Below are 25,994 nucleotides of genomic sequence, written 5' to 3' on the forward strand. Positions count from 1 at the left end.
ATGCCGTCCTCATCTCTTTCTCAGAATCCCAAGGCTCAGTTTAGGTCTCCCTGGCTACTAGAGACTTCCTCTCAAAATGATCTTATAACTATTTCGTACATAGCTACATACGCTTATGCTGTATCCTGTAACTCTCCGGAAAGAGAGACTTTCATTTGGTCTTTGTGGCACCTAGCACACAATAAGTGTTTAATAAATGCTTATTAGTAGATAGATTGATTCCAAATCTAATGGTCTAACTCTGCTTACTTGTCTCCATCTTCTGGCTTCCCTAGATTTTTTCAAGTCCCAACTAAAATCCTACTTTCTCCAAGAAGCCTTTCTTGATCTCCCTTAATGTCGGTGCCTTCTATCTGATATTATCTCCAATTTATCCTTTACGTATTTATTTGCATATTGTCTCCTCCACTGCCCTGTGAACTTCCAGAGAGCAAGGACTATTTTGTTTTGTTTTTGCATTTCTTTGTTTATCTAGCACTTAGCATAGTGCTTTGCATATAGCAGGCACTTAATAAATGCTTCTTGACTTCTTGACTGTGGCGTCTAATTGCCTTCTGAGTTTGAGATGTCTATAGGTTTAGGACATCCAGGCAGAGATTTGAACAGGCAACTAGTTGGTGATGCAAAATTGGGGCTCAGGAGACTAGAACTGACAATAGGTGATAGGTAGATAGACAGAAAGATAGACAGACAAGATGGATAGAATAGATAGATAGATAGATAGATAGACAGATACACATACACACACATACAGATATACATCAAGGAGTCATTCATACAGAGATGATTATTGAATCTATGGAAATTAATAATCAATGAGATCACTGAGAGAGATCCCTATGTAATACACATCCCAATTTAGGCTATCTGCCTCTGCAATCTAAGAAGATTTTCCTTAAGGAGATGTTTATTTTACTATTTAAAACACTCAACTAAGTAACACATGCAGCTCTTTGAACTCTTTCTAGCATAATGACTCCATGTAAATAATAAAATAAGAAAAAGAATTAGCTCATGGTCTGTCCCTTTAAGGGAAGGTCCATGGCACTAGGTCAAAAGGCCACCATAGAAAAACTAATATAGCAATAGTATATCCATGTCAAGATTGACTTCCAGATTCCAAGGTCAGGTTTAGAATGACTGGCAGTGACATACTTGGATGTAGGGGACAGGGTAGTCAAAAGTGGTTAGGAAAATTTAGGACTAAAAACACTGAGCTCTCCCAGATGTTCCCATAGAATGGTTGTTTCTGGCTCTTAGTCCCCCTTTCTAAGTCCTGGCTGCCTTCTTTGATTACCCTTCTTCTTAAATTACCCTCTTCTGCCTATATTCTGGGATCACACAGACCTATGGCCAAAAGAGACCCAAGGGCCTAAGGAAGAAGGGAATCAATAATACAGTCACTAGCTCAATGTCACGGCACAATACCATCTAAGATTTTCTCTTGGGTCCACTTTGGAAACAACTCAAGTTGAGTGATACATGATCAGGAGGGAACAAGTGAATAAGAAGATATCTCCTTACTCATCCATTCTCTCACTTTCTTCAGGTCCAGGAAAGGTACCATGCTACAATGTTCTAAACACTTTTTTTCAGCAGAAATAGAATCTCCTGATGAGAATAACATTGCCATGTTAGAAATGTGTTTTAACTTGAAATAGAAAATAAGATGAAATGATATCAACTGTGGTATAAGTTTGTAGGGAGGCAGGGGAGAACACCAGGTCTCTTTTTCAGATGTTGTTTTATGTTCCAACAAATAAAACGATGGCCATAGTTCAAAAATGGAATTATGATATCTTTTAAATATTTCATGTTGTAAACTAGGCTATTCAGGGGTTTAACAAGTTTGTTATTTGACACTTTAAGGAGTTAGAGGAGAATCTACACCAGGGATTTCATTACTGTTGGGAACTCCCCATTCCTTCTACCAATCTAGATTGCATGTGTTTTGCAATTAACAATCTTTGAAAGTTACCTGATGCAAATTCTAGCCTTTTATCCATTATACTACACTGCCTCCCTGACTTCTTGGGTCAATATTATTGTATAAAGTTAATAATGCCAGAGTTGGAGTCAGGAGAGACAGATTCAAATCCTTGCTCCGACATTCAATAAATGATCTGGAGCAAGTCATTTAGCCTCACTGAGCCTCAATTACCTCATTTGTAAAAGGAAAATCATTATAGTTACAATTCTTGCCTCATAATAATTATAAAGAGTCACATAAAGGGTCACAGACCCTGGATGGTTTAACAATTCTTGACAACGTAACACGTACAGAAAAGGAAAAGCAAGGTTCAGAAGTCATTCTAACGACCAACATGCTGTTGTTGTTTAGTCTTTTTTCAGTCGTGTCTCCTTTGTGACCCTTTTTTTGGGGTTTTCTTGGCAAATATACTAGAATGGTCTGCCATTTCCTTCTCCAGCCCATTTTACAAATGAGAAAACTGAGGCAAACAGCATTAAATGACTTGCCCAGGGTCATACAGCTAATAATTGTCTGAAGTTGAATTTGAGATCAGGAAGATGAATCTTCCTGACTCCAGGCCCAGCACTCTACCCACTGCACCTCCTAGGTGCCCTTAAAGACCAAATATAGTCCTGGAAATGGAATAGGAAAATGTACTATCCTTCTTTCTTTGCAACAGTAGAGGACAATGGGAGTGGAAAATTGCATATACTATCAGATTCAGTTTACACAGGCTAATTTTGCCAAATTGCTCTCACTCTCTCTCTCTCTCTCTCTCTCTCTCTCCATTTTTATTCTTTAATATAGACTCCTTGGTTAGGAGATGGGGAAGGGGATGGGTATATTTGAAAATTAAGGTGATACAGTCAGTCAGTCAGCAAACATTAATTAAATGTATATGATATTCCTGGGGTTATAAAGGAAAGCAAAAACAGTCCCTGCTCTCAAGAAGTTGGCCATTTGATAAGAGAGACAACACGCGAACAACTATGTACAAACAAGATATATGCAGGATAAACTGGAGATAATCACGGAAGGAAAGCACTAAAATCAAAAAGAGTCAAGAAAGCTTAAAAATAAAAAATAAAATATATCAAAAAAATTTGTAAGGAGGAAGGTGGACCTGAGGGGTATTGTTATATTGAGTCAGTAAAGAAAAAAGAAAATAAAAATAAAGAAAGAAAAAGTGAATTACATAGGAGTTCCCCATCATAAGAACATGAGGAAAGAAACCCTTGGAAATATGCTATTTTCACCCACTTTATACACAAGAACCCTACTCAAACCCTAGAAATGATCCATGTTGAGGACTTTTGGTACATCTTTCCCTCTTTCACAGTCATTCCCTTAAATCCTATTCTGGAAGAGGATGCAAAGTCTCATCTATTCCAACTTTAAATGTGTGATGCTCTGGTAACCTCCCACCCAAGCATTAACACTTGTAGGTTCTATATTTCTTTTAAAAGATAGCACAAGGGAAGTGTAGTTTGCCTGTGTAGTAGGAAGAATTATTAAGGGCATCTAATGAACAAGAACAGTAAATTGCCAATATGTACACACACACATGCACAAACACACACACACACATACAAGCTCACATGTGCCCTATGCCCAACCTTACAAGGAGAATTAAAACCAAAAGTAAATTGTCTTATAGGTAATTGCCTAATCAAAATAAATTTGAAAAATTAATCATGATCATGTGTAAGCACGAGAAAATGGAAGTTTCCAGGCTGTCATAAATAAGGATGAGAGCTTTTGCCAAGTCACAGATTTCTCCAAGTTCAAAATCCATTTCTATGCTTACGGCTTAGAGTTCAGAACTGAATACCAATTTTGGGGGATTTCAAATCATTTCTTCTCAGCAAAACATCTCTCTCTTCACAAAGCAACTTAAAAACAGAAGAAAATAGCATTCAAAGGTTCCAAAAGACTCTGGGGAATATTAAAAACTCATATATCTGGCAGTCAATTGGCATTTATTAAGTGTCTACTTAATGCTTAAGTAGGCAGTTGACCACCCAAGGGTGCCAGGAGGTAACTAGGTTGCTCGGTTGATAGAGCTCTGGGCCTTGAGTTAGGAAGACCTGAGTTCAAATCTGGCCTCAGTCACTTACTAGCTATGTGATCCTAGGCAAGTCACTTAACCTCTGTTTGCATTAATCCACTGGAAGGAAGCAAATGGCAAACCACTCCAGTATCTTTGCCAAGAAAGCCCCATAGGTAGCATTGGTGTGCTATGGTCCACAGCGAACAGTCCAACACAGCTGAATGACTGAACAATGACAACAACTATGCCAGACATTGCGCTAAGACAGAAAGAAAGGCAAAAAACAATCACTGCTCTAAAAGAGCTCATAGTCTAATGGGGGAAAACATGCAAACAACTAGGTAAAAATAAGATAGAGACTGGACAAAGTGGGGTGATCTCAGAGAGAAGGAGCTAAGATCAAGGAGGCCTGGGAAAGGCTTCTTGCAGAAGGTAGGACTTTATTGGAGACTTGAAGGAAGCCAGGGAAGCCAGGAGGAGATGATGATGGAGGGAATTCTAGGCATGAGGGGACAGCCAGAGAAAATGCCCAGAGTCTAGAGATAGAGCGTCGTGTTCCAGGAATAGCAAGAAGGCCATTGTCATTGGATAGAAGAGCATGTGGAGAGGAGTAAGGTGTAAGAAGATGGAAATGGTAGGAAGGGGCCAGGTTTTTTATTTTTTTGTTTGTTTGTTTTTGGTGAGGCAATTGGGGTTAAGTGACTTGTCCAGGGTCACACAGCTAGTAAGTGTCGAGTGTCTGAGACCAGATTTGAACTCAGGTCCTTCTGATTCCGAGGCTGGAGCTCTATCCACTGCGCCACCTAGCTGCCCCTACGGGCTAGGTTTTGAAGGGCATTGAAAGCCAAACAAACAAAAGAATTTTATATTTGATCCTGAAGGTAACCCAGGAATTAAAATTACCTGGGGGGTAACTTTATATTTAGTGCTAAGGAGCCACTAGAGTTTTTAAATTAAGGAAATAGTTTAAACTCTTTTGTTGTTGTTGTTTTGTTTGCTTGTTTTTTGGTGTTTTTTTTTCTTTAAAGAGAGAAATAAGTGGAATGATGGTGTGGAGTGTGTGACATATAGTACAGGTACTATTGAGTGACCACAGGCAAGTCACTTAACTTCTGCACCTCAGTTTTCTCACTTGCAAAATGGGCATAATCATACCTGTAGTCTTGTGAGTATCAAATAAGATAATATTGTAAAGCACTGTCCAAATTATAAAGTACTAAATAAATGGCAGCTCAAATATCATTATCCTTAGAGATATCAATAATTGGTTCATTTTTGTCTTTGTATCCTTAGCATCTAATATAATGCCTGGCACATATTAGGTGCTTAATAAAGGCTTACTGATTGATTAGTGAAAAGAGCTTTGGATCTGAAGTCAGAGGACACAGGTTCAAATCTTAGCTCTGCTTACTATTTGTATGACCTTGGGCAAGTAACTCAATCTTTAGTCTGTATTTTCTCATCTGTAAAATGGGGGGATTGGACTGGATGATCTCAGAAATGTCAATAAGTCTAAATTTATGATCCTATGACATGCCCCCCACATATACATATCCTGAACATAATTCTCCTTCGTGTTCCCAACAGTCAACTGTGACCTCCCAACCAAGTTTTGCTTTGGATTTTAGGCCTACAGAGATAAGGAGAAGGGAAGAGAAAAGAAATACAAAGAAATGAAGAAGGTAAGGAGTGAAGGCAGAAGGGCCACCCTTGAGCAGTTTGAACCAACTAGCTCAGAAATTAGAAATAAGAATTAAAACTAAAATGAGAACCAAAATGGTATTCCTCCTCATTCATTTTCCCCTTAGCTTGAATGATGACTAAATCCATGGGAGAACTACATGGCAAAACATTCATGGATGGAAAACCCCCATTTAGTGTATCCAATCAGATTTGGCCCTCTCTAATGGAGGAAAGTATTATCCACTCCTAATATCATACAGGATGGTGTTCCTTTGGGACACCAGAACTTTGATAAGTATCAAAAAAAAAAGGAAGAACCAGGGAGGGAAAATAGCATGGAGGATTGAGTACAAGGCCTGGATTTCAGAGACCTGTGTTCATATTCCAACTCAGACATTTACTAACTCTGGGACCACAGACAAGTTGCTCAACCTATCAGAACCTCACTTTCCTCAGATCTTCCTGAATGATACATACATGTATATGTGTGTGTTTGTTTTCATAAGAATGCAGTCAACAGGCCCTTAGGGTATTTCAGTACTCAGAGAAGTTTTGTTTTTTTTTTTTATCTCCACCCCAGCAGCCTCAGTTCTCATGCTGGAAAGGCCTTAACCACTATAGCTGCCCCTCCTCTTTCTTTTTAAGTTTTTTTTTCATTTTTCATTTATTTTATTTTTAATTTATGGAATAAAACAAGCATTTCCATAACATAGTATAATAAAAATATGATTGCACATGAAACTGAAAATCTATTACTATAACTTTTAAATTCTTTTTAAATATATAATAAAGTTATCATGTAATTTTTTTTCCTTCCCTCTCTCCACCCTGTCCCAGAAAGAAAAAAAAGTGCTCCAAATCATTATTGATTGGAGAAATGAAAATCAAAACAATCTTGAGATATCATTTTACACATACATTGGTTAAAACGATTTAAGAAGAAAGAGACGAATGTTGAAGGGGAGGTGGAAAAATTGGGACACTAATTAATTGTTGGTGGAATTGTGAACTGATCCAACCATTTTGGAGAGCAATCTGGAATTATGCTAAAAGAGTTATTAAACTATACCCTTCGACCCAGCAAAGATGATTAGTGAAAAAGGAAAAGAACTTACATGTTCTAAAATGTTTATAGCTGATCTCTTTGTGGTGGCAAAGAACTGGAAACTGCAGGGATGCCCATCAATTGGGGAATGGCTGAACAAGTTGTGGTATATGATAATGATGAAACTATTGTGATGATGCTATAAGAAATGGTGAGCTCAGTGATCTTAAAAAAAAAAACAGGGAAAGACTTGCATGAAATAATGAAGAGCAAAGTGAGCAGAACCAAGAAAACGTCGTATCCAGTAACAGCAATATCATTTTAAGAACGACATTGAGCGAATAAGTCATTTGGACTATTATAAATGCCTCTCCTCTTTTTAGCTCCCTTTTATGTATCATCTTCCTCCATTAGAATGAAACTCTTCGAATAAGGGAGCAAAGACTCTATCTCTTTTTATCAGTATCTAGCACAGTGCCTGACACATAGTAGATGCTTAATAAATGCTATCTATCTATCTCACCTATAAAATAGGGGTCATAATATCTATGTCATAGGGATAGTGTGAAGCTTAAATGAGATATTGCAAGTAATGTCTTTTGCAAACCTTAACGGGTGGAAGGAGATGAAATGAGGTATTTGTCTCAATTGTGGAAGAATGTGAAATTATATTTTTCCTGAATAAGCAAGAACTTACTAAGAGCTTATTTTTGTGCTAAATGCTAGTGATTCAAGGAAAACATGAAACCAATGGCTGGCCTCAAGGAGCTTACATTTCAAGGAGGAGATGACACATATATTAATAGGTATCTACAAGATACATACAGGTGTCTATCAAGAGCATTCATAGAGGGGTACTTTCTACCTCTTTTTGGGGTAGAGTAACCAAAGAGTCAATATTGTGGAAGGAATTCTTGGGAACAAGATAAATGTATTTGACCAAATTATTTTTTTTTAAATTGTATAACAACAAAAAAAATAATATACTGAAAAAGGTAAAGACTCAAAGTCTGAGAAAAATAGAACTTCAGGCTGATCCTTGGGGGCTTCCAAGGTTTACAATTTTAAGGCAGATAAAAATAATGAAGGAGATCTGCCACTACTTAGGGTTTGCTCCACACCCACAATTTAAAAAAAAAAATGCACACCCTGAGTGCATTCAATTGGGAAAAAAAAAAGGGACCCAGTGAGTGATGCCTGATCTCCTCCCCCTCAAGCGAATATAAAGCTACAAAATCCCATGTACAGTCATGTGAAACTCTTCCAGACCCTTGGCACACTAACTGTAACTTGGTGGAACAGTGAAGAGAAGGAGGGGAAAGGCAAGCTGTCGGATTGCCAGAAAACCTGCAACCTTAAATAAACTCAGAGAGGAAAATGCGATGTGGGTGTCATCTCTGAGAAGGCCTAAGCACTCTGAAGCTGCCCTGGACTAAGGGGGCTCAACAGGGACAGGAAAACCAAAAAGGTTGTTCCAGTTCACCTAAGAATACAGACTTCTTTAAGAAATATGACAGCAGCTGCCACTTTCCCCCGCTTCTAAGCAGTACCAGAGGCCTTTAGAGCTAAGCTGCAGAAACTTACCTGAGCATGATTTATGTTGCTTTAGGCAAATGGCACTTGGACATTTTTCCATAGTTTAGCAAGATTGATTGTTGTTTGACAGGAAGAGGGAAAAAAGAATATGCAATGCGTTTTTACTTTTTCCTCCACATTTAAAACAGGATGAAAAAAAAACCCACCAAATCTGAACCTACTGTTCATGGGTCTGTGGATGGATATCTGGTCTGGCAGAGATTTTAGTTTAATGAGCATAAGCCTAAGGGTGCTGCGTGGGACTGACTTCACCAAAACGACTGGAAAGTTCTGATATGTCCTTGGCAGTCATGCTCAGTCAGGGACTTCCCAGGCTGCACATTCTGGGACAGAAGCACCTAGGGGATTGAGTTGTGCTGATCATCTTTTATCCCTTGTATTTCAGAAGCAAGTGAGAAGTTTGCTCATAGGCATCATCTACGTTCGATTTAATTCAACAAGCTTTAATTAAGGGTCTACTATACATCGTACAGCGCTAGGTACTAGCAGTACAAAGATGAGAATGAGAACAGTCTCTGCCCTCAATGAGCACATTCAGGCCTTGGTATTCAAAGCTAGGGCCTCTTAGGGATGTTGGAAGAATGCAGACAAATTTATTTTACAAAGATGGTTTGTTTACTTTAGGCCACACATTAGGGAGGATAGACTTGTAAATGACTCAGAACTAACTGATGGAAAAGTAAGGTATGGTACCAAGCTTGGATTGGGACTCAGAAGACCCATATTCTAATCCCAGTTCTGCTACTTGCTATTTATGTGACTTTGGGCAAATCATTTCATTTCCCTGGGCCTTGATTATCTCATTTGTAAAATGAAGTTCATAGATCGAGAAAAGAACTCAGCTAACCCAACCCCCCCTCAATTTTACAGATAAGGAAACTGAGGCCCAGGGATGGGATGTAACTTGCCCAAGGTCACACAGGGAGCAAGCTTCAGGTATTCACATAGATTTTATTTAATTTATATAGATTATATATTTACATATAAATATATAATATTTAATTAAATATATCAATATAATATATTAATAATACTATTAATAATATATAATTATATATTACTATGCGCCAGGCATGGTGCCAAGCACTTTACAATATTCATCTAATTTGATTCTCACAATCAATCCCAATGCTATGCTTATCCCCATTTTAAGGGGATGAGGATAAGGAAACTGAGGCAGGTTTCCCAGGTATGATTATTCCAGAGTTAGTGGAATTATACTTTCCTTTATACTATGCCTTGGAGAGGCTAGGTGCCACAGCTAAGTGCTCGACGTGGGCTAAGGAAGGCTTGAATTTCAATCCCATCACAATAACTGTGTGACCCTCGGTAAGTCACTTAACCTCTATCTGCCTCAGTTTCCTCTTTTATAGTATGTGGATAATAATAGCACCTACCTCATAGGGCTATTGTGAGGATCAGATGAGACATGTATGTAAGTGTGGAAAAATACTTATGTTTTCCATACTTAAATACATGTAAAGCAACTAGGTGGTACAATGGATACAGCGCTGGGACTGTAGTCTAGAAGATCTGAGTTCAAATCTAGCCTCAGACACTTACTAGCTGTTTGACCTTGGGCAAGTCAATTAATGAGTTTCTGCCTCAGTTTCCTTATCCTTATCCCCTTAAAATGGGGATAAGCATAGCATTGGGATTGATTGTGAGAATCAAATTAGATGATGATTGTAAAGTGCTTGGCACCGTGCCTGGCGCATAGTAATATATAATTATATATTATTAATAGTATTATTAATATATTATATTGATATATTTAATTAAATATTATATATTTATATGTAAATATATAATCTATATAAATTAAACAAAATCTATGTGAATTATATATAAATCTATAATCTATATAAATGCTTACTATTATTATTAAAGCAACTGTACCGACAAAGTATTATTCAGGATTTCCCAAAAGTCTTTATGCTATTAAAACTTAAAACTGCACCAAGACTTTTGGGATAGTCTGAATAAATGTTTGGCATTATTATTTCACAGCCTCCCTCCAGGAAGGTCGAACTAGATGACCTCTAAGCTCCCTTCCCATTCTTAAACTATGATCTTCCATTCATACTTGGTAAGAAAATTCAAAGTTTGATTTTTGAAGAGGGCAAACCCACCTTTAGAACAACTGAAATGAACCAGTCCACCCTCAGTTATGACTAACCGATGAGTCACACTCAGAGTTCTCATTCATTAATCAACAATAAAGGCATTGTTTAAGGCACATCTTTCTTACCCATTTCTAAAATGTGCTGATTTTTACTACCGCACTACATATTTGCAAGTTAAGATTTGTAAAGACTTTGGAAGCAAATCACCCAAATAACTTAGAAATTACAGGGGGGTGGAGGGAGGCTATGAATTTAGGTAACCTCACACCTCCACTTGGCCATGAAACTTATTTCTAAAAAAATCCCAACCTGCTAAAACATCTAGTATGAGTTCAACGATGCAGATAAGGTTCTTAGAACCCCAGATCCCTTCCCGACATTCAAGCCCAAATTTCCCATTCTGAATTTGCTTTGAACGGAGGAAGACAGCAAAGGCAAAAATGGGAAGGTAAAATTGATCTCACTTGGCTTTTTTTCACAATAAAAGAGTATTTCAAGGGCAGAACAATTTTGAGGTTTGGGGATCCCTCTATTTTACTTCAAAAACAAAACCCAAAGTTAAGACTAGAAATCCTCTAAGGGCAGGCATTGTGCCATCTTTCTATCCTTCTGTCCCCAGCACCTAGCAAAAGGCCTTATTCACAGTGCGGATTACTTTCATTAGCTACTTCAACAGGTTTGTTCCTAGAATCAAAGCTCTACAGCAGGAAAAGATGTCAGAGGTCATCTACCTCAACCTTTTCATTTTATACATAAGGAAACTGAGGCCTTATAAGAGAAGTTAAGTGATTTGCCTAAGGTCACACAGTGGAATTAATGTCTGAACCAGGATTGTAACCATGCCCTCTGACTCCAAATACATCTCTCTGTTCCTTGGGCCATGCCTTGTTCATTGTACTGGGCAAGTGCTGACATGAGGCTTTTTTCTGAATCGGTAAATGCCTCAGTGACTTGCTTCAGTGTATCCATGTATAACATTCCCTGGATTGGGAAGTTTTTTGGTCTATTAGGTTTTTTGTTCTTGACATATCTTTTTTCTTGTTCTTTTCCTAAAGGGCTCTCTCTGTCTCTGTCTCTATCTCTGTCTCTGTCTCTGTCTGTCTTTGTCCCTCTTGGTCTCTGCCTCTCTCACTTTCTGTTTCTGTCTCTCTGTTTCTGCCTCTGTCTTTCTCTCTCTCTCTCTCTTTGTCTCTCTGTCCTTCCTCAATATTCATCTGCCCTACTTATACCTTCACAGTTCATCCAAGCAGGCATAAATAGCCAACTGTACCTTCTCTCTTAGGTACTTAAGAAATGTGTTTCCATTTATTCATTCATTCTTGAGGTCTCTCAATCGTATTTAGAGTCAAGTCAAGTCAAGAAGCATTTTCAGCACTTTCTATGGTCCAGACATTGTGCTAAACCCTGGGACATCAAATGCAAGTGAAAAGAAAGACAGTCCTTGCCCTCAGGCAGCTTATATTCTATTTGGGAAGACAACAGAGAACTTCATAATCTTGCTCCTTGGAAGTTTTCTCTTCCCCCTTGTCAGTTTAGGTTTCTTGCACTCTTCAAGTACTCTTGTATTTTGTCAGTTTGGGTCTCTTGTATCCTCCAGCTGAGAAAGACATTTGTTGGCCCTGCTGCCCAGTTATCCTGCCCAACTTTGGCTTCAGGAAACATTCATCAGTCCGAACTCTGATTATTTGTGGCTCAAACACTACATCCATCTGCTGCAGCCCAGATGATCCTGACCCTAAGTTATCCACTGCCTGCCAGTCCCTTGGAATTCTTTCCTTTCACACCATCTTTCTTTCCAGGGGGTATTTCCATGTAACTCAGGGAGGCTCTTATTCAGGAATAGTATGACCCACCTTAATGCTAAGCTGTAAGCAATATAAATCTCTGAGGCTCAGGAAACGATCAGGGTTTGTACCTACCTAGTCTTGTCTGGCCCTTTAGCCTTACCAGTGGAGATGTCTTTTCCATATGAAGGGATAGAAGCATGGAAAATACCTTCCATACCTTCTTCCCTTGGCTCTGACAGGACTGTTTCCCCTGGCACAGGGTCAGATTACTGGGGGGCAACTACAAGGGAAGTAACTGGACCAGTGAGTCCAGTATGGCTATAGTTTATGTGACTATGAGGATGAAATGAGATGACACATGGAGGGTATTCTGTGAATTTTAAAGTACCACAACATGTCAATTATTATCATAACATGGACTTAATTAAATTAAATTAAACCCTATATTATTTATTATATACATACATCCATGTAGGGTTTTTTTTCTTTCTAAAATTCCTGCAAGAGAGATCATATGCAATAGTGAGATAAAGAGTAAGTCTTGAAGTCAGGAAGACTTGGGTTCAAGTGCTACCTCCTGATGCCTCCTGGCAGAGTCACCCTGGGCAAGTCATTTAACCTCTTGGTACCTAAGACAATGAATTGCTGGGAAGATGCTAGTTGGCTTTGATTAAGGAGTTTCCTTCTCCCAATGAAATCATAGGTCTGGTCTTCTAAAAAATAACAAAAGATAAACATATTCCTATATGTCCACTTGACTAGTCTTCCTTTAAGAAATCTGGGAGAGAAGAGGTATTAGACTGACTACAAACTGAAGGTCTACAGAGCCATTGTGCTGATGTCATTGTTGTATGCCTGTGAAACCTGGACAGTCTACCAGCGCCATGCCAGAAAACTGAATTCCTTCCATTTGAATTGTCTTAGGAAGATTCTGAAGATCACCTGATAGGATAAGATACCAGACACTGAAGTCCTTTCTCAAACTAAACTGCCAAGCATTCAAACTCTGCTTCAGAGAGTGCAACTCCAATGGGCTGGCCATGTTGTTTTCGAATGCAAAACGTAAGTTTGCCAAAAAGACTATTTTACACATCACACCTATCAGATTGGCTAATATGACAAAACAGGACAATAACAAATGTGGGAGAAGATGTGGGAAAATTGGAACACTAACACATTGTTGGTGGAGTTGTGAAATGATCTAACCATTTTGGAAAGCAATTTGGAACTATGCCCAAAGGGCTATAAAATTGTGTATATCCTTTGACCCAGCAATACTACTTCTAGGTCTGTATCCCAAAGAGATCATAAAAATGGGAAAAGGACCCACATGTACAAAAATATTTATAGCAGCTCTTTTTGTGGTAGCAAAGAATTGGAAATTGAGGGGATGCCCATCAATTGTGGAATGGCTGAACAAGTTATGGTATATGAATGTAATGGAATACTGTTGTGCTATAAGAAATGATGAGCAGTCAGACTTCAAAAAAACCTGGAAAGACTTACTTGAACTGATGCAAAGTGAAATGAGCAGAACCAGAACACTGTACACAGTAACAGCCACGTTGTGCAAACACTGACTTTGACTGACTTAGCTCTTCTCAGCAATGAAAGGATCTAAGACAACTCCAAAAGACTCATGATGGAAATTGCTATCCACACAAAGAGAAAGAAATATGGAGTCTGAATGCAGATGAAAACATACTATTTGCTCTCCTTTTCCTTTGCTGTTTTGTTTTATTGCTTCATTCTTGTGGTTTCTCTCATTAATTCTAATTGTTCTTTACATAATGACTAATGGGAAAATATGTTTAACATGAATGTATATGTAGAGCCTATATCAGATTGAATGTCATCTTGGGGGGAAGGGAAGAAGTGGGAGGGGGAGAAAATTTAAAACTCAAAATCTTATGGACATGAATGTTGAAAACTAAAGATAAATAAATAATCAAAAAGACTTTTATGGAGAACTCAAATGAGCAAGTATTCACATGGTGGTCAGAAGAAGCGATACAAGGACACTCTCATGGTCTCTCTGGAGAACTTTGGAACTGATTGTGTGATGTGGGAGACACTGGCACAGGACCACTCAGCATGGCATACCCACATCAGAGAAGGTGCTGTGCTCTATGAGCAAAGCAGAACTGAAATAGCTCAAAGGATAAGCAGGATGCACAGATTTAGAGAATCCATCCCAAATGTTCACATGTACTATGTGTGCCCAACCTGTGGTAAAGTATTCTGAGCTTGGATTGGTCTGATCAACTGTAGTCAGACACATTGAAACTTGACTCTAGCATGATGATGTCATTTTGGTCCTCTTTGAGAATGAAGGACAACAACCAATCTACTTTTGAGAATTTGTCGGCCTTGATAGTAAAAAATAATGAAAACAGCTTAATAATTGAAATCCAGTAAAATTTCAACCTTGTTAATTTGGTAGGGAGAAGTGGACACTGGAAAGACCAGTCTGAATTGGAAACAATGTGTGGTGTAGTGGACAGAGCACTAGGCCAGAGAGTCAGGAAGACTCATCTTCTTGAGTTCACATCTGACCTCAGACACTTACTAGAGATACTTAATAGAGGTGTGACCATGGGGAAGTCTCTTAACCCTGTCTGCCTCAGTTTCCTCATCTATATATGTGCTGGAGAAGGAAATGGCAAACCACTCCAGTATCTCTGCCAAGAAAACCCCAATTGAGGTCACAAAGAGTCAGACACAACTGAAAAATGACTGAACAAGTATTGAATTACATTTTTTTAAAGAAAGGAAATTTTACTACATTTAAGGACAAAATTACTCCAACTAGGCTAGCCAAGGCAATCTTCAGTGAATAGATAAGAATACCCTATAATCCTCTGAAATTAATTGTTTATAGGTATTTAGGGTGTGTCTAAATAGCTTGAGGGTACTTAGAAACTGTCTTCTTGAGTGAATAATTTTAAATAATTTACCACCAGTTCTGGCTAGGTTATTCATTGAAACAACAAAAACAATTCATTGACGGTTGAGGTACACTGCATAATATTTACTGTCCAAATGAGACAAGTGATTATTTTTTTCCAGATTAGAGAGACAGAGTAGGTAGTGGATAGGTGGATAGGTGGCCTCAGAGTTTCGAAGATTTTCGTTCAAAGTCCTACATCTAACCCATGCTGGCTTTGTGACTATGGACAAGTCACTTAATCTCTCATGGCTTAAGCCAACTCTAAGACTGTAAGTTACAGAGAAGTTGCAATTTTATCTATGGAGGCAGTTTCCACACCAGGAGTTTCTTCGACCATGAAACTGGCCAGACTCCCCACTAAAGGAATCCAAATTAGAGAGGCTATATAACAGTGGATTCAGAAAACTCAAGTCATCATACTTCCAGAGTTTACAAAACCCTTCACAGAAGTAGCATTCATGTTCTTAAGATATCCAAACAGCAAGCATAATTTTCCCATTTTATAAAAATAATGTGAAACACAGTATTAGACTTTTCAGTGAAAAAGAGCAAAGACAATAAGAGATCTGAAAGAACAACTTTGAGAACTTCAAATGAATGCCCATAGGTTGGACCAAAGTTAATGAGTTTGGACCAGGTTCAGAATACTGTCACTTTCAGAAGTATCCCTTAAATTAGATCCCATTATTTGCACACACACAATTACTACATGTACATACCAGATGTGGAAGCATTATAGCTAATCAGTAGATGCAAATTAGTTTGTAATCTGAGTGCACAAATATAGAATTGAAGCATATAGAACTAGAAACCAGGCTAATGTGCCCTTGGAAAAGTAATGCATGTGGCCACTTGGTCTCAAATGGGCAGCTTCAGAGAGTGCTTTGGCGAACCTGGTTCACACAAGCCACTATGTCAAACACCCGAACAAAAATTCACTCTTGCTTATCTTTCTTCTTTATGGCAAGGACTTTGGGTTTGTTTTTTTTTTTGTCTTTGTCACCACCTAATACAAGACCATACACCTGGTAAATGCTTAAATATATTTTGAATTTAATTGCATCTGGACTCAATGCAGGTATCAATGATGTACCTCTTAAATGAATTGGAACTGGCATTCTAAAACCCAAAGTATTTGGTATTTTACTACCACAAATAGCTGAAAATTCAGGCAAGAATTTATTTTTCTGGTCTACAAAGTACCTGAGTGTGAAGGTAAGAGATAGTGGTAAGGGTAAGGGTGAAGGGTTCCAAGAGGAGAGTCTATGTGAATGTATATGCATCACATCAGCAGGTCCATGGAATTTTTGTTCCAGAATCCATTAATTTCCCTTCTTTCACTCCTATAAAGAACGTCAGACAGCATTTCCCACTTTTACCACAAAGACATTTAGAATGAAGGAAAAAACACTGAATGTACCCTCTTTGTGGGCTTCATGATGGTCAAAATTTAAAATGCCAAATGACTTTCCCACAGTCCACAGATATATTTTTAATTCCCTTAAATATGTTTTTTTAAACTATTTGTCTTTTAGCAGGATGAAAACATTACTGTTATTAAGTGCAAGTAAACCATAAGGTTATTCTACCCATTCTTTCCTAGAGGGAATTTGAGAGTTTCTTTCTTTTTTTCTTGCTTTTTTGGCGATATTGATCTGAAATGTACAATAGGTGTCCTTTCTTGGGATAACCTTAGGGACCACCAGTAATATAGCTGACGTTTCTTTTTAAGAACCTTAAACCCAAAGATGGCAGATGACATACATATGTGAGTGAGGAAGGGTGGTATTCAGGGAAGGGTAGGGCAAGGGAGCAAGTATCTACAGTGAAAGACACATGGGAATGAATTATAAAACTTTATTGGCTTGTTAAAAAAATGAATAAATTCAACAAATACATTTATGGTCTACCCACATTGTTAAAACAGCATTTTAAATTTTTCAAAAAGATCATCCATTATTTACAGGAAAGGTGAAAGAACAGCTTTAAAAACCTGGCACATTAGGGGGAAAGAGTAAGTATATGAATGATTCACAGGTTGCCTATGGATTACAGCAAATGGATTTGAAAATAAAGTGGTATATACATAAGGGCTTCATATTCTTCAGGAATCTTTTTGTTTGTTTTGCATAATACACTTACAGATTGACTCGACATAAAGAAAGTATTTTGTCCTTTAAGTCAAGAAGAATTTAAATATCATGCATTTTCTTCCTTCTGGTTCAATAAACATTTATTAAGTACCTACTGTGTGCAGAATGCTAAGGTAGGGAAGAGAAGATATGTTTTCTACTTTCAGGAAGCTTAAACAAAACTGTTTAAACAAAGACTTCCAATCTAGCCAAAGGGGTCAGAATACCTGAGATAGGAGAAGCATGCTTTGGAAATTCACCAATCAATCCTCATTATACCAATTTTGCATTTCAACATCCATCAAACTTTCAATTGAAAATTATGTCAATGTCAAAACAATATTGCTAGGAGCTGCCTCTGCTCTTGCCACGTTAGGAAAATGGGATAGCAGGCATCAGTGGAAGACTGCCATCTGTGACATTCACTCTGTTTAAAGATAGAATTCTACCTGCTGTGGTAGGAATTCAGTCTACACAATTCAGATGGGTGCACGCAGCATCACATCGCCTCATGATGGCCCAAATCAGTCAGGAAAAGGACTCCTCTTCCCTGAATGTCTTTGGATAAACCCTCTCTATAAGAGTTACAAGGCTGCAAGCCACCAGAGGAGAGAAAACATAAGAAGATGACCACATCTATTATATATTCTTAGAGAAATCAGTGACGTTATCTTGAGTTTCTACTACTCAGGTGTTCTCCATCTTGACTCAGAATGAAACAACAGGAAATGGGTTTATTATCTACATTAAGAATGATTTAGGTTAGGCATGAGAAAGGAGGGTGAGGGAGTTATTGGATACCACTACAGGATCCCCAAGAAGATAGCTTAGCTTCTTGTCTTGGAAAATTTTTAAAAACGGTAAAACATACTACGGAAAAGGCAGCTAGGGGGCATAAAAGATAGTAATATGGTCCTGGAGTAAAGAAGACCTGAGTTCAAATCCAGCCTCATATATTAACTATATGACCCTAGGCAAACGGCTCCACCTCTACATTTTCTTCAACTGAAAATGGGGATGATAGGACCCACCTCCCAGGGTTATTGTAAAGATAAAACGAGATGATATTTGTAAAGCACCTTGCAAACCTTAAAGCACTATATAAATGCCAGCTATTATTATGACTACACTATGTAGCCAGGACCATTTATGCACAGTACTATAGGGAAAGGAATTAAATCACATTCTTTCCTCTTAGTCCCAGGATTCCATTTCAATATATTATAGATGCACAGAACAAGAGAAAGTTTCTCTTTGTTATGCATCAGGCGGCTAAAGGAGAATGGGGGAGGGGATCTTGGGTGAATTAAAAGAACAGAGCTGACTTGACTACCTTCCTGCCAATTTTCCTCTCATGTCTGGATATTATTTGGGAATTCCTAGCTCCCATTATTTAACAGTATTTACCATATAAATTGGTTGGTCCTTGTTGCTTTCTGGCTTCAGTCCCTCTGGGGACCTCCAAGCATTCACTGGTATAGCTCAGGTAGTTTAAGAGCCAACACCCAATTTTCCCTGCAAATCATTTCATCTCAGCCAAGCATCTTTGTGTTTCAGGAAGCTGAGGCCAATCTTCTCGCTGCTTATTGCTGGGAGGGCAACTTAGGAGTCCTGAGATGAAGCAAGCCACAGCAGTATGGGTCCAGAACAGAAGCTCCTTGATTCAACTCTTACTATGCCTCGGGATTCATTTTTTACCATACAAGACACTGGTGGAGAAACCGGCCTTCTCTGAATTAATTTTACTTAGTCATGGACAGACACTATTCACTACGGTAACAGCTAAAGTTGATGGGACTGTCTAGTTCTGAAAGGCAAAGGCCAGGATGTTGAGAGTGAATAAATGCTGCACAGGGGCTGAGTCACAGTCTGTCTTAAGACCATGAACCTGCTTCCCTTTTTCCAAAGACCCACTGATACCCTGGAAATACCTGAAAAAGTGAGATGGAATGATCTCAGCTAAAAATCAAGACTAAGCACAGAGGACATATGGATAGGCATTGACTAGGAAAGGATTATCAGAAAGAGAGCATGGAAGTGTTTATTGGGATGCCTCTGGCCAACATGGAAGTGGGACTAATTAAAGGACAGTGGGGAGGGATGCTGGGCAAGATGAATTAGTGGCAGGAGGGAAGAAGCCTGGAGTCATCAGCTAGTTGGAAGTCATAAGGATGTCCCAACAGATAGCAAATTTAGGGATAATTATAAAGCCTAAGCCTGTGAGCTGATGAAAAATGACAAATCCAAAGGCGGTGGCACAGAAGGAAGATGAATGTAAGGGAGAAGAAATCAATGGAATGGAATCATGGCCATCTTTTTATGTCAATACCATCGGCACTGATTTGGTGAGGGATGGGAGGGAACAACTTTATTAATCTTTTCCACTAAAAGGGAATGAAACTTACCATACCCACCTGCCATGTACCCCTCCAATTTTTTTTTAATTTGAGAAAGGGGATGGAAAAGGGGTGGATGGGAGTTGGGTGGTCTAAAACAGAGGGAATGAAGGATATGTAACAGATTCTGGTCTTCAGGGATAAAATGTGGAAGGCAAGAAAAATGGGAACTATATGAATCAGAGGAGTCTTCTAATAGCCTGCTGTTCTTGTTTCCTAGGAGATGTCAGTTGTTTTTTGATATATTAAATTGCCTTATGTGTCCACTTCTTTCCATTTTAAAACAAAATCTACACTGCAGTCCTTTTAGCCCAAGAATACAAATATTCATTTGTTTTCTTTTCAGGTCTGGGAACCTTGTAAAATGGTCTTTAAACAATTCATAGTCTTTTTATGGCCCCATGGAATAACATAAAAGCTTTTTGTACCAAAGGCTGGATATTTAAGAACTTTTGCCATGTTGATGGCCCCTGCCTGGTTCACAGTTTGAATTTCATTTTTAAGGGCCAGGAATTCTGCAATTAGCTAGACTCTTTGTAAATCAACACCTTTGGGAAAGATCAAAATCTAAGTAGTGACAGGAGCTGTCATTTACCAGCAAGTGGGAAAACGGGAATGTAGAGTGCATTGGGAGCCTCCCACTATGAAATTTAGCTGCCTTTATATTTAAGGGTCTTGTTGAAAAGAAAATATTTCATAGGGGGAGAGGACAGGAAAGGAGAGAAGAGGAAAAGAGAGGAGAGGAAAGGAAAGGAGAGGAAGAGGAAGAGGAGAAGAGAGGGAGGAGAGGAAAGGAGAAGGGGAAAGGTGGAGAGGAGAGGGGAGGTGAGGGGAGGGGAGGGGAGGGAAGAAGATGAGGGGGGAGGGGAAAAGAGGAGAGGAGAGAAGGAGAAAAGGAGAGGAGAAGAAAGAGGAGGGGAGGAGAGGGGAAGGGTAGAGAGGGGCCAGAAGGGGAGAGGAGTGGAGGGGAAAGGAGAAGAGAAGAGAGGTGGAAAGGAGAAGGGAGGGGAGGAGATGGGGAGGAGACAGAGAAAGAGGGAATAGGGGGAGAGGGGGAAGAGGAGAAAAATGAGGAGAAGGAGGAGAGAGACAGGGACAGAGAGAAAGACAGAGACAGAGACAGAGAGAGTGTGTCTTGTTTGGCTTTGTAAAGCACATGCACTGAGCAGTCAAATAAATGCTGTAATCCATAGGTCCCTGGGAATGTCTGTAGCAAGCAATAATATATTTAGTGACTAATGTAAAAGATATAGTATAAAATATTCAACATGGATATTCTCTTTATATCAAGCGCTGCCTAAATCGATTGTGATTTATTAAGATTAATGGCTTGGTTACAAAGGATTCAAAACAATGTTTCCTCACATGTTGGACTAGTTTAAAAACCCCAAACCCTGTTACTGCGTCTTAAAGTTGAACTGCAAAGCTTGTTCAAATATTAAAAACAAACAAACAAAAAACTGTGGGAGATTCTCATTTAGCAGCAGGGTATAGCTTTAGATTTAACTGCTAGAAATGCTTGTATCTTTTTAAACCAAATACTGCAACCCCAACATCTCATTCACTTCAACAAGTAAGGTTTGAATGATGGCACGTATCACTTCCTGTACAGGGCAGGAACACATGGAAAGGTAACTATAGTTGACAAGGGGAGCTGAATGAGCTATCAATAAAACTAAAGGAGGAATCAGGAGTCTAGCTAGAAGGCTGACTAACCTCTCACCAATGACATCAGAAGACAGAAAGCAGATATTACTAGAGGTCTGTTCACCTTCCTGCACCCCCAAGGAAGTGCAAAGCTTTAGTGGCTGTGAAAGCTTGGGCAGGACAGAGCCCAGTACCAGCATTCAGACCAATCTTGTATGATTTCTAGATGAAAAAAAAAACAAAAACAAAAACAAACCGAACTATTCTTTTCTAAAGGAAACAACAATGTTGCCTTCTCATTGTACGAACCTTTTCAAAAGCAGGGGAAGTGGGGAGAGCAAATAAAAAGCAGGTAGGTGGAGCTGTAGATAGAGCATTAGACTTGGGAGTCAGGAAGACATGAGTTCAAATCTAGCCTCAGATACCATGTGACTCTGGGCTAGTCACTTAACCTGTCTCAATCTCTGTATCCTCATCTGCAAAATGGGATAATAATAATACCCACCTCCCAGGAATGTTGGAAGGATAAAACAATTTTTTCAAAGTGCTTTGCATACCTCTTAAAGCACTATATAAATACCAGCTATCATTATTAAAAAGGCAACATTATAATTGTATCATAAGGATGTTTCACTAAGGTTCCTATGTTAAGGGTTCCACACTTTCGCTTTGCCCTTTGGCCTAGATAGCTCCCAATCTGATTTAAACAAACAAACTAAAACTCTTCAAAATGTTTCCAGGTAAACTGTTTACTCTAAGGAAGTTATCCACACCCCATGATCGTGGGGGTCTTACTAAAAAGCCTGGGTTCTTAATGCAAAGGATGGAAAATGACTTTTCAATTTCAGTGACAAAAGGAGGAAGTCAAAGGGAATTATGTACTCCACTGGCACGCCTGAAAAAACTGGGTAAGTTAAGTCAAAGCCTCTTAAGTCAAGACTTCTAGGGAAAAGCAGGACCCAATGGAGAATATTGGTTTTAACTGTCACTCTTTCATATGGATTTTTTTTTGCAAACTTTGCAGTTCCCCTTTAACAAACAAAACAAAACAAAACAAAAAACCTATAACTCTAAAGCCCTATGTCTTTCCAGTGTGGTCCAACAGTAAATCTTTCAGAAGAAAAGAACAATGGAAAAGGAGTGTCATCTGAATGTTGAGTTTGAACCCACAGTAAAAACAAAGTGGGATCATTTATTTCTCGTGATTTCTTCAGTTTCTTAGCTGTCTGGGGAATGCTTTTGCACTGGGTGTTACCAAAGCAGGTCAGAATATGTGTGTATTTTTGAGTCTTTCAAATGCCACCCACATCTATCAGAAAGTGCCAAACAAATAGCATTTCCCAGGACAAGAACAGTGTCCATTCCCTAGAGTCCAGCATAGAACACAGCTCCAACCAACAAGCACAACAGCCCCTTTCTCTGTCTGTTTCTTTATTTCAGTTACCCATCCAGTGGGATCTTATGAAACAAAACAAAACCTAAAAGAAACACAAAATAAAACATAAGTCACGCTTTAAAACAAAAATTGAAGAAAAATTAACACACATGTACAGTCAATTTAAAGGGAACAAAATAAATGAAGAGGAAAAACAAAAAACAACATAAAAATACATTTTAAAACATGAAAACTATGTAAAATAAGAATCATGATACATGAGAAAAAAATGTGTGTCTCATTATTAAACAGTTTGGTCTGGAACTAGAAAGAATAGCTCTATACTGCCCTTGGATTTGTTGAGAAATGAAAGATGGCCAAAGGTGCTGCAGTCTCCTATACACAGTGTAGTTGGGTACAAATATGGCACATCTCATTTTAACTTGACTTTAATTTACCCATAGAAAATTTTAAAAAAAATGCAGACAAGACAGACTCTTTCTCAGGGATCTGATATGCTGGAACGGATACAGAAATTAAAATAAAATTGACTTCTACCAACAAACTTGCTTCTGTTTTACCTTTGAGATCCTTTCTTCTTCATTTTCTAACATCTTGGTACAGAGGAGTGCTGCATTTGGAGTCAGAGGACTTGGGTTCATGTCCTGGCATTGCTACTTACGAATCGTGAGACAAATTACTTAACCTATCTGGGACTCGTTTTCCTCTCATAGAAAATGAGGGCGGTTGGCCTAGAGGTTCTAGATCTCTTCCAGCTCTATGGTTTCTAAGGTCATTTGTAGCTCTAAATCTATGATTTTTTTCCTAAAGTTACCCAGTGTCTCTGAAATCTTCGTATCACTGTCAAAGGTACTGCCCTCTACCCACGTCACCCAGACTTGCAACCTAGTATGATCCTGGGCTCTCCACTCTCTCTCACTTTCCCATATCCAATCTGTTGCCAAGTCCTGTCATTTTTACCAGCATAATGTCACTCATAGATGCCACCTTCTCTCTTCTAACAACACAATCACCCTCATCACCTCATGTCTGAACTATCGCAATTGTCTGCTGATGGTCTCCCTGCCTCAGTCTCTCCCTACTGCAGTCCATCCTCTCTTCATCAATCAAAGTCGTCTTCCCAAAGCACGGTCTGACCCTGTCACCCCCCCCCCCAGATCAATACATTCCAGTAGTTCCCTATCATCTTCAGAATCAAATTTAAAATCTGTTTGGCTTTCAAAACCCTTCATAATCTGGTCCCCTTCTGCCTTTCCAGGCTTCATATTATACCATACTCTAAAATGCAGTGATACTACCTTCCTTGATCTTCCTCTCATGAGATAATCCACCTCCCAACTCCAGGTATTATCTCTGGCTCCCTCCAATGCCTGGAATTCTCCCTCTAACGCCTGGAATTCTCCCTCTACTCATCTCTGCCTCTTGGCTCCCCTGGCCTCCTTCAAGTCCCAATTAAAATCCCACCATCTACAAGAAACCTTTCCCAATCCCACTTAATGCCAGGGCCTTCCCATCTGTTGATTCTCTCCAGTTTATCCCATATGTATCTCATTTGTATATAGTTGTGCGTGTTATCTCTGCCATTAGACTGTGAGCTCCTTGAAAGTAGGGAATGCTGTCTGCCTTTCTTTGTACCCCCAGCACTTAGCTAGTGGGGGGGGGGGAAGGCAGTAAGATATTCTATAAAAAAAAGATAAAAAACCATGTTTTCCATAAAATATATTAATATAATAATTTATATGGCATTTTATGTTACTATGTATGAATCTAAATAAGTTTGACTAAGTAGAAAGCCTTAAGTCATTCAGGTATAGATTTGGACGTTTCCAAAATTAACTTCCAGTCACCTTTCTCAATCTGGTATTGTATCTGTCAAATTTTGTTGTCTTCTGCTCCTAGTTCTGGGATTAGGAACAGCGATCTCTACCAACTCATATCCTGTTAAGCTTATAACAACAATGGGAAAAGAGTCTGAGGACTTTTATTCTTAAGATCTTTTTTCTTTTCTCTCCCATCAGCTTGGTTGGAAAGAAAACTAAACCAGTTCTGTCCAATTTTGTCTGATTCAATGCAGAAGCCAAACACTGTCTATGAGTTGAACCAACTTAAACCACCATGAATTTAGGAAATAATCAGTAGGAATGACTAATCCCCCCTCCCCTTTCCTTCTTTTAAATGTTTAGCGTTGAGGCAACAAATAGCTCTGGATATGTACTATGGCACGTAAGATGTGCAGACCAAATAAAAAGCCAAATACCTTAGCTGGTGGATGCTTAAAGGGTTAGCAGGGTGGATTCAAAATTCCTTCCAATTGAAACCATCAGCTTAATCTGAGGAAGACAAGCTTGCCAATAAAGAGTAAAGAAGTGGCTCATGAAAATAGGAAACATTACTCCAATCCAAATATCTATCAATTCAATACTAAGTTATTGGGCAAAAGATACTTTGAAGAACAACAGACTGAACTCATTCTGCCAGACTCCTGAAGGCTGAGGATATTTAGAAGAGTATGATGTGAAGAAGAGGAGATTTAGCTAAAATGTAGAATGCAAAGTTTATACTGTTAATAATTATAAGTTATTTTATGCAACACTTTAGAGTTTACAAAGTTGTATGAGCACTTGTATCATGAATTAGGTCCATCTGATTTCCATCATAATTCCCTTCTCATCTTTCATGAATCTATCAGGCTGTATAAAACACTGTTAACAGTTTTCAGATATGAGTTAACTGTCATCTCTCCAAGGCAAGGCTAGGTTTGCCTGCACTTGAACTGACATCATGTCCCTGTTACAGTATTTTCTCTGTTAAACCAACCCCACACTGTATCTCCTTAGAGAGAAATGAAGTTCAGAATTCCGCCTAATACCCAAATTCCAATCCACTGGAATCTACCATAATGATAAACAAATGAGACAGTACTGAGAAGAAATTCATAACTTCTTCTTTACTGAGGAATAGATATCAGATTGCTACAATCAAAGGCACTGTTAAAATCTCTAGGGGGTTTCCCCATACACACATATACCACCATTTATATTTTCTCTGTTTCATCAAGGAAATGAGACCTCAGTCTGCAGTCTGATTCGACCTTGGACCTGATATACTGTTAATGCACCATAGGGCTCTCAGCACATGTTGAAAGAAGTTTGACTTAAATAGCATTTCTAAGGGATCAAAGATATTGCTGTTAGGTTTGTAAGCTTAAATCAAG

At 38.7% G+C, this 25,994-nt stretch overlaps 1 protein-coding gene across 3 annotated transcripts in view; it reads right to left on the bottom strand.

The window, feature by feature from the left end:
- Window positions 1-25,994, bottom strand: part of LOC114025659 (BDNF/NT-3 growth factors receptor-like) — a 412,069-nt gene that overhangs the window by 208,153 nt on the left and 177,922 nt on the right. The window contains exon 12 of one of the 3 annotated variants that reach the window (XM_027839138.1): window positions 21,898-22,862. The exons of the other annotated variants lie outside the window; for them this stretch is intronic. Coding sequence (XP_027694939.1) covers window positions 22,825-22,862 — 38 coding nt within the window. The 3' untranslated portion in view covers window positions 21,898-22,824. Of the gene's footprint in view, window positions 1-21,897; window positions 22,863-25,994 lie in introns of those variants that run through there. 3 annotated transcript variants of the gene reach the window in all.

Source organism: Vombatus ursinus, unplaced genomic scaffold (assembly GCF_900497805.2).
Source record: "Vombatus ursinus unplaced genomic scaffold, bare-nosed wombat genome assembly UNPS02014832.1, whole genome shotgun sequence".
Taxonomy (NCBI): domain Eukaryota; kingdom Metazoa; phylum Chordata; class Mammalia; order Diprotodontia; family Vombatidae; genus Vombatus; species Vombatus ursinus.